The following is a 15,139-nucleotide window of genomic DNA, read 5'->3' as shown; positions in this document are numbered from 1 at the left end:
CTCTGACTGTCATCCCTGCACTCCCCCTTCCTGGCAAGTCCTAGATGATGCCAGGGTTTGCCCTGCCAGAGACTAATGCAATTCTACTGTACTTGACAGCCAGTGTTGGGATTTTAGTTTCTCAGGACCCACTGGCTAAGAAGTCAGATGATCAACATAACCCAACACCACTCTGTGCAAGCTACACACTAACTAATACTATCTGGCCTTTACAGAGTTGTATAACACAAGCATTGAGTGAGAAGTTGGGGTAGACCCCTGAGCCACTTGACTTACAACACTATATGCTATATCCTTCATGTATACATTGTACTTCCCATATTCAAATTCAGCTTCACTTGTATCCAAGTGATACCCCTACAATGTACGAGTATTACTTGGATACAAGTGAATATCCCTAAAATGTCTGCATTTGATGATGTAATCAGTACTTTAGATTTTAAATTTATTTACAAAGCTCCTAGCATTAGTTTACATGTAAGTATACCTGCAACTGTTCTTACTCTTAGTTATCTAAACACAATCCTTGTATTTACTTGTTCCATGATGACCCACTGCAGGGCTTGAAATCACCAACATCTTGTTTCCAGGCTGCTGAATGTATTCCAGTAGAAGCAGTACAAGAATCACTTCCACCTCAGCTTGGAGTCCTAGTTAATCTATTAATCTGTGTATCCTCCCCCCTCCTTCCATGCTAACAGTTTTCTGACCTGCCTATCACTGCCTCAATAGTATCAGCAAGTATCTTGGAATATAACACAGACCCAGGAAATATAACTGGGAAAATAATAAATTAGTTCAGAAACTATACAAGTAAGAATTTGTGCATATTTAGAAAAGTACAGAAAATCACAGATTTTTGTCTTCATCTGATAATTAACGCAGGCTCATTATTTTTGAGTTACACCTGGTGTAGCTGACATTACAAGGTTAATGGATCACAGTACTTATTGTATGTATTTCTTAAGTTTGAATAAAAAATTGCAAAACGTGCTTAGTTTTTAAAAAAAAAAAATTATTTAATAATAATAATAATAATTCTGCTGACCATTGTTTTATTTTATGTCAGCATTCTTGACATAAAATAAAAACATTGGTCTTATTTCCCTCCATTTGAATAAAACTTGGGATGGCTCAAGAAGTTAAAGAAGCTAAATTTTATACTTAGATCTCTCCCCGAGAGGGCTAAATATAAAATTTCAATCAAAATCCATCCATTGGATGATTGGGTTATTATATTATTATTGGATGATTGAGTTATTATATGCAGATGGATGGACAAAGAATAATAATTATTGGATTTCTATTGGTCCAATTTTAACGAAATTTGGCATGGCATGACAAATTGTTCTAAACGAGCCAAATATAAAAAGGTTTAACGAAAATCCATCCATTAAAGGCACTATTACGTGTAGATGTAGAGACACGTTCAAGACAACAGGCACTTTATGCATTATTTTTCGTCCTTCAGGGTGTCACAGACATTCTCTCAGATATGAGGCGAGGTGATCTGATAGAGGTGTATAAAGCCTTGAATGGTTTGAGTATGCTCAATGCTGATGGGATTCTTCCTCTTGCTCAGAATAATCACCTGAGAGGGCATAAATTCAAATTGAGGAAAGACAGATGTAGGATAGATGTGAGGAAATTTGCCTTTAGCCAGCGGGTGGTTGGTTGCTGGAATAGACTTCCATCCCTTGTCGTGGAAGTTGATAGCCTAAATAAGTTTAAAGCTCAGCTGGACAGGTATTTCGAACGAACAGAGGGGTGAAGTGGAAGTGGTTATTTTTTATTTATTTATTGTTTTTTTTTTTTTTTTTTTTTTTTGGCTGATGCTGCATAAGCTTGCTTTCTTGCATCAAATGCCTCTACTAATGCTAATGCTAATATGCCAGACAAGTTGTACTTGCTACCTGGTAGTCTAAAACTCTGATGGAGCTGATATTTGGGTGACATTCAAGTCAAGTGGACCCAATTTCAGCAAAGTCCAGATGGTCTGTGACAGCCAAATCCTCTGCTTGCACCTTCACGATGGTGGGACTGTTAGTAATCCTGGGTATAACCTACATGCACGTGCACACAGTGGGTGACAACCCAGGTGTGAACCAAAGTAAGCAGGGGTCGAGGTGTGGCGCCCACACCACGTGGAGGAATGCTACCCTTCTGTGTTACTAGGCAATACTAGGTGGTAGATGACTCCCATCAACTGGTGTAATACCACCACTTTGCTTATTGGAGGCTTGAAGTGGTGGAACCCATGTTTAGTCTCTAGAGCTATGTTCTGGTCAACCCTTCCCCATCTCTTCCATCATTCAGTATAATTGATGACTTTTTAGGTTTTGATGAACATCGTGGCAAGATCCAATATTCCTTACATTTCAAGGGTACAGCTCTAAAACGGTGTTCGCAGGCCAGCCGCTAGTTAGTACACCAGACCAAACCTATTGGTAACTCTCTAGGAGGCTTCCGGATCAGCTAGTGTCTAATCTTCCTACCTCTACTCTGCCAGATAGTGACTGGAGGGAGTCCGAGTAGTGTGTATGTGGGGAGCATTGATGAGGCCACATCATGTCAAGGATCTGGGTATATTCTTACCATGAGTACGCCATATCCAAAAATTTCATTACTTCATACAGCATGGCTTAAGTACACCATGAATACACCACACATTAAATACACCATGAATTGTCAAATTAATAGAGTAAGCTTATCTGCGAGAAGATCTAAACCTCCCAAACACTTCCTAGTTCATTTCACAAATATATGTGGTCTCAATTCAAATTTCAGCGACGTCCATTTCCACTTGCAGTCCACCAAACCCCATGTACTTTTTCTGACAGAATCTGAGTTATCGGTTGATTCAACTACTGCTCATCTCAGTTGCCCAAACTATTTGCTGTATTAGCATTAGCATTAGCATTAGCAGAGGCATTTGATGCAAGAAAGCAAGCTTATGCAGCATCAGCCAAAAAAAAAAAAAAAAAAACCCACTTCCACTTCACCCCTCTGTTCGTTCCAAATACCTGTCCAGCTGAGCCTTTAACTTATTTAGGCTATCAACCTCCACCACAAGGGATGGAAGTCTGTTCCACCAACCAACCACCCGCTGGCTAAAGGCAAATTTCCTCACGTCTATCCTACCTCTGTCTTTCCTCAATTTGAATTTATGCCCTCTCAGGTTATTTTTCTGAGCTAGAGGAAGAATCCCATCAGCATTGAGCATGCTTAAACCATTCAAGGCTTTATACACCTCTATTAGATCACCTCGCTGGTGCCTAGTCTCCAGACACTGTAATTTGCAAAACTTAAGCCTTTCTTCGTGAGAGCACCCGATTCGAGCCTCAAAACAGAAAAACCAAGTGCAAACTACCCTGGTTAGAAAGGACATTGTTTTATTAGGAGACTCCATTGTCAGGGAAACGGGGAATATTTTTTGTAATAAAGATAGGTGGAGCAGAACCAGGGTATGTCTGCCGGGAGCAACTATTGATGATGTCACCAACAGACTGTCAGATTTTAAAGGGGGTAAAGAAAATATTATTATTCATGTGGGGACAAACGATATTAAACGTACACGATCTGACGATTTGTTGGAAAAATACAGGACCATGCTGAGGAAATGTCGCGAGCTAGGCCATAATGTCTATGTGTCTGCAATTCTGCCCAGACACGATAGGAGGGATTATATGTTAAGAGCCTTGTGGATTAACTCAAGACTTGAAGGAATCTGCAAGGCTTTAGGGGGTAAATTTCTATCAGCATGGCCCACACTTGTAGGTAGAAAGAATTTGTTTTGTAGAGACGGGATACACTTAAACAAAGGTGGTGCAAAAGTTTTTGCCAGTATTATTGAGGATACCTTAAAGGTTCAGGGAAACTGCTAGTTAGGGGGGATGTGGGTAATACTGACACGCGTTTATCTGATAATATTGGTCAATGTAACTCTTGCACATACCTTAAGAGTTCTTATCTGTTACCCCAACTGGACGTATTATCTAGATGTTCTGGGGGCAAAGACGTTTCACGTGACCAGGTAGCTAATATCAGGGAAGAGAGCCTAAAAAACTTCAAGGGTTGTGTTAGGGTTGTTAAATATACAAGAACAGTAAATCTTAATTGTTTATACAGTAACGTTAGAAGTGTCATCAATAAAATGAGCGAATTCGAACTGCTGGTTAAAACAAGTAAAGCGGACATAATAGGGCTTACAGAGACGTGGTGCCACCCGGAAATTGGGGATGATGAGTTTCAGTACGGCTTGTATAATGTATTTAGGAAGGATAGAGTAGATAGAAGGGGTGGTGGGGTAATGCTTCTTATCAGAAGCAGCCTGAGTGCGACGATAGCTTTCCCAGATTCAGACATTTCACATGCTAGTATAGAGTCTGTATGGTGTGAGATAGTTGGAAACAAAGGTACAATGCGAGTAGGCGTAATCTACAGACCAGGTGATTGTGAAGACTATGACAAAAGCCTCTACATGCAAATGGAATGGGCAAGTAAGCGTCAATGCCTTATTATGGGTGATTTCAATTTGCCTCTAATTGATTGGAGTAAATGGGAAGGAAACTCGACATGGGGAACAAAATTTTTAAATCAACTAGATGACTGTTATTTGTATCAACATGTCAGGGAAAGTACTAGAGAAAAGAATATCCTAGACCTCATCATCACACATGAATCAGATGACATAACAGGGCTGACAGTAGAGGAACCAGTAGCAGGAAGTGATCACGGAGTTCTACGGTGGATGATGACGAGAGAGGTAGCAGAAGTAAAAGGCAAAGGAATGGGTTTTAATTTCAGAAAAGGAAATTACGATGCCTTAAGGTACTACATGGCCTCTATTAACTGGGTAGATATCGCACAGAGAATGAATACATTTGAACTGTGGTACGCTTTTAAAACATTAATCACCGATGCCTTGAATGCGTATATACCATTAAAAAAATACTCCACGAGAAGGGTTCCAAGTTGGATGAATAGTGAAGTTGCCACATTACTTGAGCAGAAAAAGGTGGCATGGAAACGTTACAGAGCAATAAAAAGTACTGAAGCCTATAACAGCTACAAGGTGATGTGTAATAGAGCCACAGAAAAGGTTCGACAGGCAAAGGCAGTTTATGAGAAATCACTAGCAAACAGAGCAAAGAGGGAGGATAAAGAATTCTTCACATATATAAATGCCAAGAAGAGCAGGACAAACCAGATCGGACCTTTACGTAAGGGAAAGGGGATAGTAATAAATACACCAGCTGCCGTTGCAGATGAACTCAACAGTTATTTTGCATCGATATTTACAAATGAAAAGCCTTTTGTGGCAATGGGAAATTGTGGGAGCGAAGTTAAAAAATATGTAATTAATGATATTGAAATTTCGCAAGATTATTTAATGAAAAAACTTTCAAGCATACAGACTAGTAAGGCTCCCGGAGTTGATGGAATATACCCTATAATCTTGAGAGAGGCGGCAAGCGAGTGCATTGAACCACTGAGGCTGGTTATGCGAGCATCACTAGACTCTGGGGAGATTCCCTTGGATTGGAAAAGTGCAAATGTATCTCCCATACATAAGGGTGGCTCTAAAAGTGAAGTGGGAAATTATCGACCTGTCAGTCTGACTTCAGTAGTAGGGAAAATCATGGAGGCATTGATCAAGGGTGGAATTCAGGATCATTTGGATCGAATTGAAATTCTCAAGGATACTCAGCATGGTTTTGTAAAGGGAAAATCATGTTTAACAAATCTGGTTCGCTATTTCGAAAGGGTCACTCACGAGCTGGATTTAGGGAATAATTTCGACATTGTTTATTTAGATTTCAGCAAAGCTTTTGACTCAGTCCCACATGAGCGGTTGCTTTATAAGCTGGAACAGGTTGGAATCACTGGAAAAATCCTTAGATGGATAGAAGGATGGCTTCAGGGCAGGAGGCAGAGGGTTGTGATAAATGGCTATTCCTCAGATTGGGTTGATGTAAGAAGTGGGGTTCCCCAAGGATCAGTATTAGGACCACTGTTGTTTTTAATTTTCATAAACGACATTGATGAAGGGATAGAGGGCGTGATGTCTAAATTTGCAGATGATGTTAAAATTGGTAGAGTAGTTAATGATCACTGTCAAGCTGAGCTTCTTCAGAGAGACCTAGATAGACTTCAAGAATGGTCAGAAAAATGGCAGCTGTGCTTTAATCCAACAAAGTGTAAGGTATTACACCTGGGAAACAGTAATCCCAAAATAACTTATTCACTTGGTGGAGTTCAACTAAACCCAGTACTGGAGGAAAGGGACTTGGGTGTTACGATACGGTCAGACATGAAATTCTCTGAGCATTGTAAACAGGTTGCAAGGAAGGCCCATGGTGTCCTATCGATGATCTATCGAACTTTTGCAAGTAGAGATAGGGACGTGATAATCCCATTATATAAGGCCTATGTTAGACCACACTTGGAATACTGTGTTCAAGTATGGAGACCGCACCTAAAGAAAGACATCGAGCTTCTTGAAAGGGTGCAAAGAAGGGTAACTCGCCTGGTGAGGTCGGCAAAAGGGCGTCCGTATGAAGAAAGACTCCGAATATGTGGGTTGCAGAGTTTGGAAACTAGACACCTTAGGGGAGATTTGATTGAGGTATTTAAGGCTCTGAGAGGCATCAGTAAAATGAATGAGGACAAAATTTTCAAGATTATAAATGATGCTAGAACTAGGGGACATAAATTCAAGTTACGCGGGGAAATGTTTAGATTGGACTGCAGGAAGTTTTATTTTAGCCAGCGAGTTATAAATTACTGGAATAAGTTGCCTTCATGGGTGGTAGAGGCCGACAGTTTGGGGAAATTCAAAGGTCATCTGGATAGTACTTTCGGGTAAGGGAAGCGCATAGGATGATAGGATTAATTTCCTTTTTATTTAATTTTTAATTTCATTTTATTATTTTTATTTATTTTTTAATTATTATTATTTATTTAATTTTTGTTTTTATCATTGTTTTGTTCGGATTTTTTTTTTTTTTTTTTTTTTTAGCTGGTGCTGCATAAGCCATAGGCTTTCTTGCACCATACGGCCGTTACTAATACTAATACCCCTTTGTTCCATTCACTAATCTTGTTGCCCTTCTCTGTACTCGTTCCAGCAGCTCTACATCCTTCTTGAAATGAGGCCTCCAGACCTGTATACAGTACTCTAGGTGTGGCCTGACCATTGCCTTATACAATGGAATAATCACCTCCTTATCCCTGCTGGAAAAATTCCTGTATATCATTGACAATACTCCATGAGCTACTCTTGCAGCCCATCTGCACTGCTCAGAGAACTTCATATCTGCCTGCACAACCACCCCCAAGTCCCTTTCATTCTCTACCACTGTCAGTGTAGTACCACAGAGTTGATACGTTGCTCTGGGGTTGCTGTTTCGCATGTGTAGTACTTTACATTTGTCAATGTTAAACTTCATTAAACTTCATTTGCCACCTCTCAGCCCATCTGCTCAACCTTTCCAGATCCTGTTGTAGCAGCATAGTGTCAGTAGTGTCCTTGACAACCCTGCCAACCTTTGTATCATCTGCAAACTTGGACATTAAGCTTGATATACCATCATCAATATCTTTTATAAATACAGAAAACAATAATGGACCCAACACTGAGCCCTGAGGGACTCCACTAATAACATTAGTCCACGATGAGCAGTGTCCATTGATTACCACTCTCTGTCTTCTCCCCCTCAACCACCCCTTTATCCATAGCAGAAATTTGCCTCCAGTGTCACACTGCTCCAATTTGTGTAGCAGTCTTCCATGTGCAACATTATCAAAAGCCTTTCTAAGATCCACGTATATAATATCAAAGTTATTCCCTGCATCCAGTTCTTTTGTGACTGCATCATAATATCCAATCAAGTTGGTCAGGCAAGACTTCCCCTTAACAAAACCATGCTGTGTCTGAGCTATAACTGAAGTCTTGTCTAAATGATCCTGCAGTGCTTCTTTAACCAGTGCCTCCATTAATTTTCCTGGAACAGAAGTTAAACTAACAGGTCTATAATTACTTGTGTCAGCCTTTGATCCTCCTTTGTGAATTGGGGTCACATTTGCACATTTCCAGTCTATGGGTACCTTCCCTGAGTCCAAGGAAGCTCTCATAATTATGGCTAAGGGTTTGCTTACTTCCTTTGCTGCCTCCTTTAATATAACTGGATAGATCCCATCCACCCCAGGTGCCTTTCTTGTGTTTATCTTCAACAGTTTCTCCTCCACTTTACTCCCAGTTATTTCAAGATTCTGTAGCTTACTGCTAGAGTTGAATACACCTCTGGCATTCCCTTTGCTGAATAACTCCTCATGTGTGAATGTCGATGCAAAATATTCATTTAGTTTGTTAGCTACCTGAGCAGGATCATCAACAGTTGACCCATCGATATCAAGTGGACCAATCTGATTGATCCCCTTCCTTCTAGAGTTTACATAAGTAAAGAACTCTTTGCTGTTTTTCTTTGCATCCCTTGCCAAAGATTTCTCGTAATCTGCCTTCGCCTGCCTAACCTCCTTTGTAACTTGGTTACAGATCAACTTGTGTCTATCGTAGGCTTCTGTGTCACGTGTTAATTTGTATGTATCCCATGCATTTTTCTTCTCTGCCATATGTCTCATTAGTTCATCTGACATCCTCTTAGGCCTAAACCTTGAACAATATTTCTTAGTTGGTATGTAAAGCCTAGTAGCTTCCAAGAAAAGTTCTTTGAATGCTTCCCATTTTGAATTTGCTGTTGGTAACATCATCAGTTGGTCCCACTGTATAGTATTTAAATACTGTCTCAGTCCATCGTAGTCGCCTTTATGAAAGCAATAACCCTTCACTTTTACCCCTAATGGTAGTAACCTCTTTGAGTAAATCCCAAAGAGTAAATCCTTCAGCACACTGTGATCACTGCCACCTAGTGGTTCATTTACCTGCAGATTCTTAATGCATGAAGAATCACTACTGATAATCAAATCAAGAGTATTACTCCCTCTAGTTGCCTTCTGAACATGCTGATGTAGAAAACAATCATCCAATAAATCCACAAAAGCCTTGCTAGTGTGTGAGTGACCAGCCCCCAAATTCCAGTCAGTATCTGGGAAATTAAAATCACCCATTATAAGACTCTGATTTACTGGCCCACTCTATTTCCCTGTACAGTTTCTTATTATACTCATCAGAGTCATTAGGCCTGTAGCACAGGAACTGTTTCTTTGTATGATGTATGAAGCATAAAGAAATGGGATATTGTGTGAAACTTCAATTCTTATTTTCGTATTTAGACTTGTTTCCCTTTGTTTCCCAACTTATCATTCGCCTTTGCTCAGTAAATGATGGGTAGGGAGATTATCCTAATTTTAATCTTGCACTATGTGCATGTCTGTAGTGACAAATAAAGTTTGGGCTGGACCTGACAGGTTTTCAAGTTTGTTTTTTTTTTTATTTCTGGCAAGCTTTTTTTTTTTTTTTAAATTCTGGTTACAGTATACATATACCAATGCTGGATCTTTTGATTATAAATAAATAAATAAATTTTCTGTTTATACTCTGGGACGACCCAACGGTCAGAGGAGTTTACAAGATACACAGATTACAAGAAACAGTACCGTATTCAGCAGTCACGGGCTAGAACCCCGGTCACTCAAGGCACGTGTACTTATGCACCCGCGCGCCTAACCACAACTTTGTTTTTTTAATTAAAATGTAAAATTTAAAAACTTTTTTAACACATATCAATTTCAATGAAACAACTTTGATTAGAACTATTCCAAACATGGGGAAAAAAAAACCCCTAAGATTATGAAATATAAGCATGAAAAGTATTAGTTATTTCCCTTTTCCAGTTTATGTAATTGATTAGGGTGCAAACTTTAAAAATTAAGTTTTGCACCCTTATTTCTAATTATATATTACGTATAGAAGTTAGAGGTTTGCATGGGCTCTTCCTGGACTTCTGCCCTCAGGCCATGTAACAAGAAGGATGTTCGGTCTCAGGCCGGGTAACACAAATGATGTTCTGGTACAAATAATCATAATGAATTGTTATATCTAAACATTTCAGACTATTTCCTATATATATATATATATATATATTTTTTTTTTTTTTTTTTTTAAATATTTTGTTATACATTTAAATTGTTAAAAGTTTTTTAGAAAAAAATGTGTATTAGTTGTCTGTTGACACTTTTAACTGACCAGTAAGGTGCTCTTTGCAACGTCTCCAAAATTCACTGAAATTTGTACTCTTTTGTGGTAATGACTGTCTGTATTTTTTGTTCAGTAAATTAGCCTTTACCCTTATGTGGGTATAGTTGCAATTTACATAACATCAAGGGTGTATGAGTCATTATGCCCCCCCCCCACAATAATGGGTTCCTTTTTTGTTCTTTGTTTAGAAATACAGGTAAGCAGAATGCTTACATGTCATTCATACAGTGAGAATTGCCAGTGACAGAAGTGACAGTTAGTTCTATTTTTTTAATTTAAGTAGTGGTGGATATCAATATTCATTTTGGAATTAAATTAAATATGGTAAATTGAAAATTTATTACATTTTCTTTTTTTTGTAATTAATATTGATAATTATTTTGGATAATTATTAATATCGCATTTTGAATCTGAAAGTTTATTATTATAAAACTTCAAAGCAATGCTAACGATTATATTAAAAAAAAAATTTCATTCGGGGTGGTATAAAAATCAGTTCTTTGGAAAAAAGAAAAAAAAAGCTTGGGTTGGGTTGGACTGTCTAGAGTGCGTGCTGGAATGAGTAAAAATAAAAAATTTAGGCCCATGCAGACCTCTAATAGAAGTACAACTATGCAGAAACTCTCCAGTCTGCTAACAATATAAAAAAAAAAAAAAAAACACGCCTCTGAAATGTAACCATATTAGGACCTTCCATTTTCAAATTAATAAAATTGCCGAATGCTTGAAATTTCAAAATTATTCATGTGCACCTATCTCTGCTTATATATATATTATGTAAATTTACGTTTATATAAAAAAAAATAGTTGGGGGGTTGCAGTTACTCTACTGTTTGAAGTCCACAGACTATAATGACTCCATCAAAAATTTAAAAAAAAAATGATAGGGCAGCATATCAAAATATCCTGTAGTTTCTGATTTAAAAAAAAAGAAAGGAAACTAACCTGAAAAATTTAAGTATGAATTCACGTTACACAAAAATAGTGTTTTCAGATAGTTACTCTTCAAAAGCTCTGAAATGTTCCTCTAAAGACTGAGACAATGCTATATTTACAAAATTATCTTGAACTAGAATGGTAAATGTTCAACATGCAATCAAAATCAATATGTACGAAATGTGCACAGCACCTGTGAAGTGCTGCATGTGTATCAAATACAAAATTTACAAAAACAGGCACTCTGCTCCATTCAGGTTCTTTGACACTATTACTCCAAAAAACAGGTATTATTTGAAAACCAGCTTGAATAAAATTAGATCTATATTTAGGCAGGTAGAGAAGGTTTCAGAAATTAATCTTCCATCATCAAAAAAAAAATAAAAATTAACATGCAAAACTTATTCTTGTAAGGCACCTTGCTGATTCTGTTTGCCATCTGCCAGGTTAAGTCAATAGCAAATCATTACCAATGTTTTTATACCATATGTGTCTTTTTTACAATTGCATACTATATTATTTTAATTACATGTATGGGGGGTTCAAGTTTTAATTGTAAAAGCAAGAAAAATGTAATTGTAACCAGCCTCATGTTTTGTAATGATGTTATGTGCAGGGGGGGGTGGTGAGGTATATGTGAAAAGATATTTTTTTGGTATAAATAACCACTATTCTCCTAGCCAAAAATTGGAGCTACTCATTTCTGATGGGAAATTATTTGTTGTCATTAGAGACAGTTAAGTATTAAACTGGTGGGATATGTGATTGATATGACATTATCATTTACCCAATGTTCTTTGACTTTTAGGATGCTACATCCCAACAAAGGTCATTGATAATGGAGGAGACTTACCTAAGGATTACAGGAGCTATACGCACAGTAAAAGGAAAGCGCCTCATTATTGCATTTAAAGTAAAACCAGTAACAGATATGAATGAACTCACAATGCATCTTTTAGAAGTAATGCATAGTGCCATGGCATTTGCAGTTATGGATAATCAAGTAAGCATTTCAAAATATTTATTTGAAATATAGATTATATTTTGCTACACTAACACACAAAAAGAACCCCTTACATGTTGCATTCCTTGTGTAGGTGACCTAGCTGATGATCAAGCTAGTGACCTTTGAATTTCTCCAAACTTCAGCCTTGACTATCCATTATAAGGTACCCATTAGTAACTTATATACATCTGCTTTTGAGTAAATGAAAATTCCCCATAGTTTGAGAGTATTGAACTTAAATTCAAATTTTAGATGAGGAGTCGCATGACTTGTAGGAAGTTTTCTTTTATCTAGCAGATTATTAATTATTAGAATAGGTTACCCACCATCCTACTAATTACTTGTTTTATGATGTTGACTGCTACCTGTTAGTGATTCCTGCACTATCATAAAGGCTGTATGAAAGAAAGTATGTATTGTGGCAAGATTCCTAACATAATAGGCTGCACATCATGGCATGGATAGCATCACATGGCACACAAACATCACCCCTGATATGTTGTACTTTTCTGCTAGATCACATTGAGTTATGTATTAAGTACTGATCGATGATCCTAATATCGCTGCTTAGAATGATAGACACCATACCATTAGCAATATTTAAATGTAATTGATAACACTTATGCTGATTATTATGTTGCTGATAATGCTGTTATAAGAAACATCAGGCAGTAAAGTGACTATGCTAATGTGCTTTACAACAGTCATGCTGGACATTGTGTTTGTTTGTTATTTGGTTTTTAGGAGCATTAGCAACTAAGGCCATATTGCTCCGGAAATATGCGATAGTCATTCCCTGACCTTTCCGCATCCTCCGTATTTGGTGGTGACGGGCTCGAACCCCGGTCTAATCAAGAAGCATGTGCTATGCACTGCTGCTCCTTCCCACCTGGCTACGGAGGTGCCGACGTTGTGTTGCTGTTACATGAAACAGTGTTGTATGCTGGTGTTGTAGCAGACATTGCACTTCATTCACAGTATGCATAATAACCATGCAGATCATATAATTAGGTAATCATTCATAACAGAACTTTTATCCTGGTAGTGATTTTTGGAATTTGTTTTGTTTTTTGTTATTCCTTCTGCATCCACTGAAGAACATACCTGCCAAATTTGGTTGCATTTTCTTCATTAGGTAATGCTCCATACTGCCCATGTGGCTCTTTTTTTTTTTTGTAGTGCCTGCATATTTTAGTTTTAAGGCAACTGAGATAATTTGACAAGTGATTAATGGTATGAGCTGTTGTAAAATGATGAGTGCAAACTTTTGTTTGCTTTTGTATACACAACTATATACATTGATAATGTATGTAGTTGTGTAATGGCTTCAGAAAACAGGAACATTTTTATGATTAGCATTAGTAGAGGCATATGATGCAAGAAAGCAAGCTTATGCAGCGCGGCGCCTCCGTAGCCAGGTGGGTAGGAGCAGCAGTGCGTAGCACACGCTTCTTGATTAGACCGGGGTTCGAGCCCGTCACCACCAAATACGGAAGATGCGGAAAGGTCAGGGAATGACCACCGCATTTCCTGGAGCAATATGGCCTTAGTTGCTAATGCTCCTAAAAACCAAACAAACAAGCTTATGCAGCATCAGCCAAAAAAAAAAAAAAAAAAAACCCCACTTCCACTTCACCCCTCTGTTCGTTCAAAATACCTGTCCAGCTGAGCCTTAAATTTATTTAGGCTATCAACTTCCACGACAAGGGATAGAAGTCTGTTCCACCAACCACCCACCCGCTGGCTAAAGGCAAATTTCCACACATCTATCCTACATCTGTCTTTCCTCAATTTGAATTTATGCCCTCTCAGGTGATTATTCTGAGCAAGAAGAAGAATCTCATCAGCATTGAAGGGATTCTAGCTGTACAGTGATTCTAGATCGTTGTACAGCACATTCTGCTGAGACACTTAAGTTGATAAGGGGTGCCTCTGTAGCCAGTTAGGCAGGAGCAGCAGTGCATAGCACACGCTTCTTGGTTAGACTGGAGTTAGAGCCGTGACCACCAAATACGGAGGATGTGGAAAGGTCAGGGAATGGCCACCGCATATCCCGGAGCGATATGGCCTTAGTTGCTAATGCTCCTAAAAGCCAAATTACAACAATATTAAGTTGACAAATATGCAGCTGTTGTTTTTACCTCCCCCCCCAATACCACCACTTTAATGCAACCACTGGATCAAGGTATTGTTTATAACCTCAAGAGAGTATACAGAGCCTGCCTGATAGGTACTTGATCCACAACATAGGAGAGAACAATTTGCAGCCAAATTGGAATGTCTTGGATGCTATCTGTAATCTTGTTATTGCTTGGGACAGTATTGCATCAAGTAATCAACTGCTTCAGAAAGAGTGGCTTTGGAGAGAATATCATCGAAAAACATGGTCCAGCTGACGAATTTGATAGCAAAATTGAGGAATGTGAAGGAGCATATGGATTTTGTTGGCGAATTTGAAGAGTTTGTGAAAGTGGATGATGAAGTTGCTATCATTGCAACATCAGAAGAGTTGCTGAGCACCAAACAAAACAGTGATGCTTTTGTTACCAACAGCAGATGAAGTGAAGAAGCACACACACTGCCATCTAAAGATGCCCAAAATGCATTGAACATAATAGAGAATGTGTTGACCTGCAGTAAAATTGATAAAGAAACAACTATTGCATTTGATAATGTCTGTGCTGTAGTTAAAAATGCAAGTGGGACAAAAACTGTGCAAACAACATTGGATTCTTTCTTTAAATTAGCATTAGCATTAGTAGAGGCATTTGATGCAAGAAAGCAAGCTTATGCAGCATCAGCCAAAAAAAAAAAAAAAAAAACCCACTTCCACTTCACCCCTCTGTTCGTTCAAAATACCTGTCCAGCTGAGCCTTAAACTTATTTAGGCTATCAACCTCCACTACAAGGGATGGAAGTCTGTTCCACCAACCAACCAACCACCCGCTGGCTAAAGGCAAATTTCCGCACGTCTATCC

General features: G+C 38.3%; 1 protein-coding gene across 1 annotated transcript in view; it reads left to right on the top strand.

Moving 5' to 3' along the window:
* RPA2 (Replication protein A2) overlaps positions 1–15,139 on the top strand; it is a 382,124-nt gene that overhangs the window by 264,357 nt on the left and 102,628 nt on the right. The window contains exon 5 of the mRNA XM_090381178.1: positions 11,964–12,158. Coding sequence (XP_090237304.1) covers positions 11,964–12,158 — 195 coding nt within the window. The remainder of the gene's footprint in view (positions 1–11,963; positions 12,159–15,139) is intronic.

Source organism: Mastigoproctus giganteus, chromosome 9 (genome assembly GCF_048544385.1).
Source record: "Mastigoproctus giganteus isolate SK-2022 chromosome 9, ASM4854438v1, whole genome shotgun sequence".
NCBI classification, from domain to species: Eukaryota; Metazoa; Arthropoda; class Arachnida; order Uropygi; family Thelyphonidae; genus Mastigoproctus; species Mastigoproctus giganteus.
Note: the sequence above shows the minus strand (reverse complement) of the source record. Positions and strands in the feature narration are given on the sequence as shown.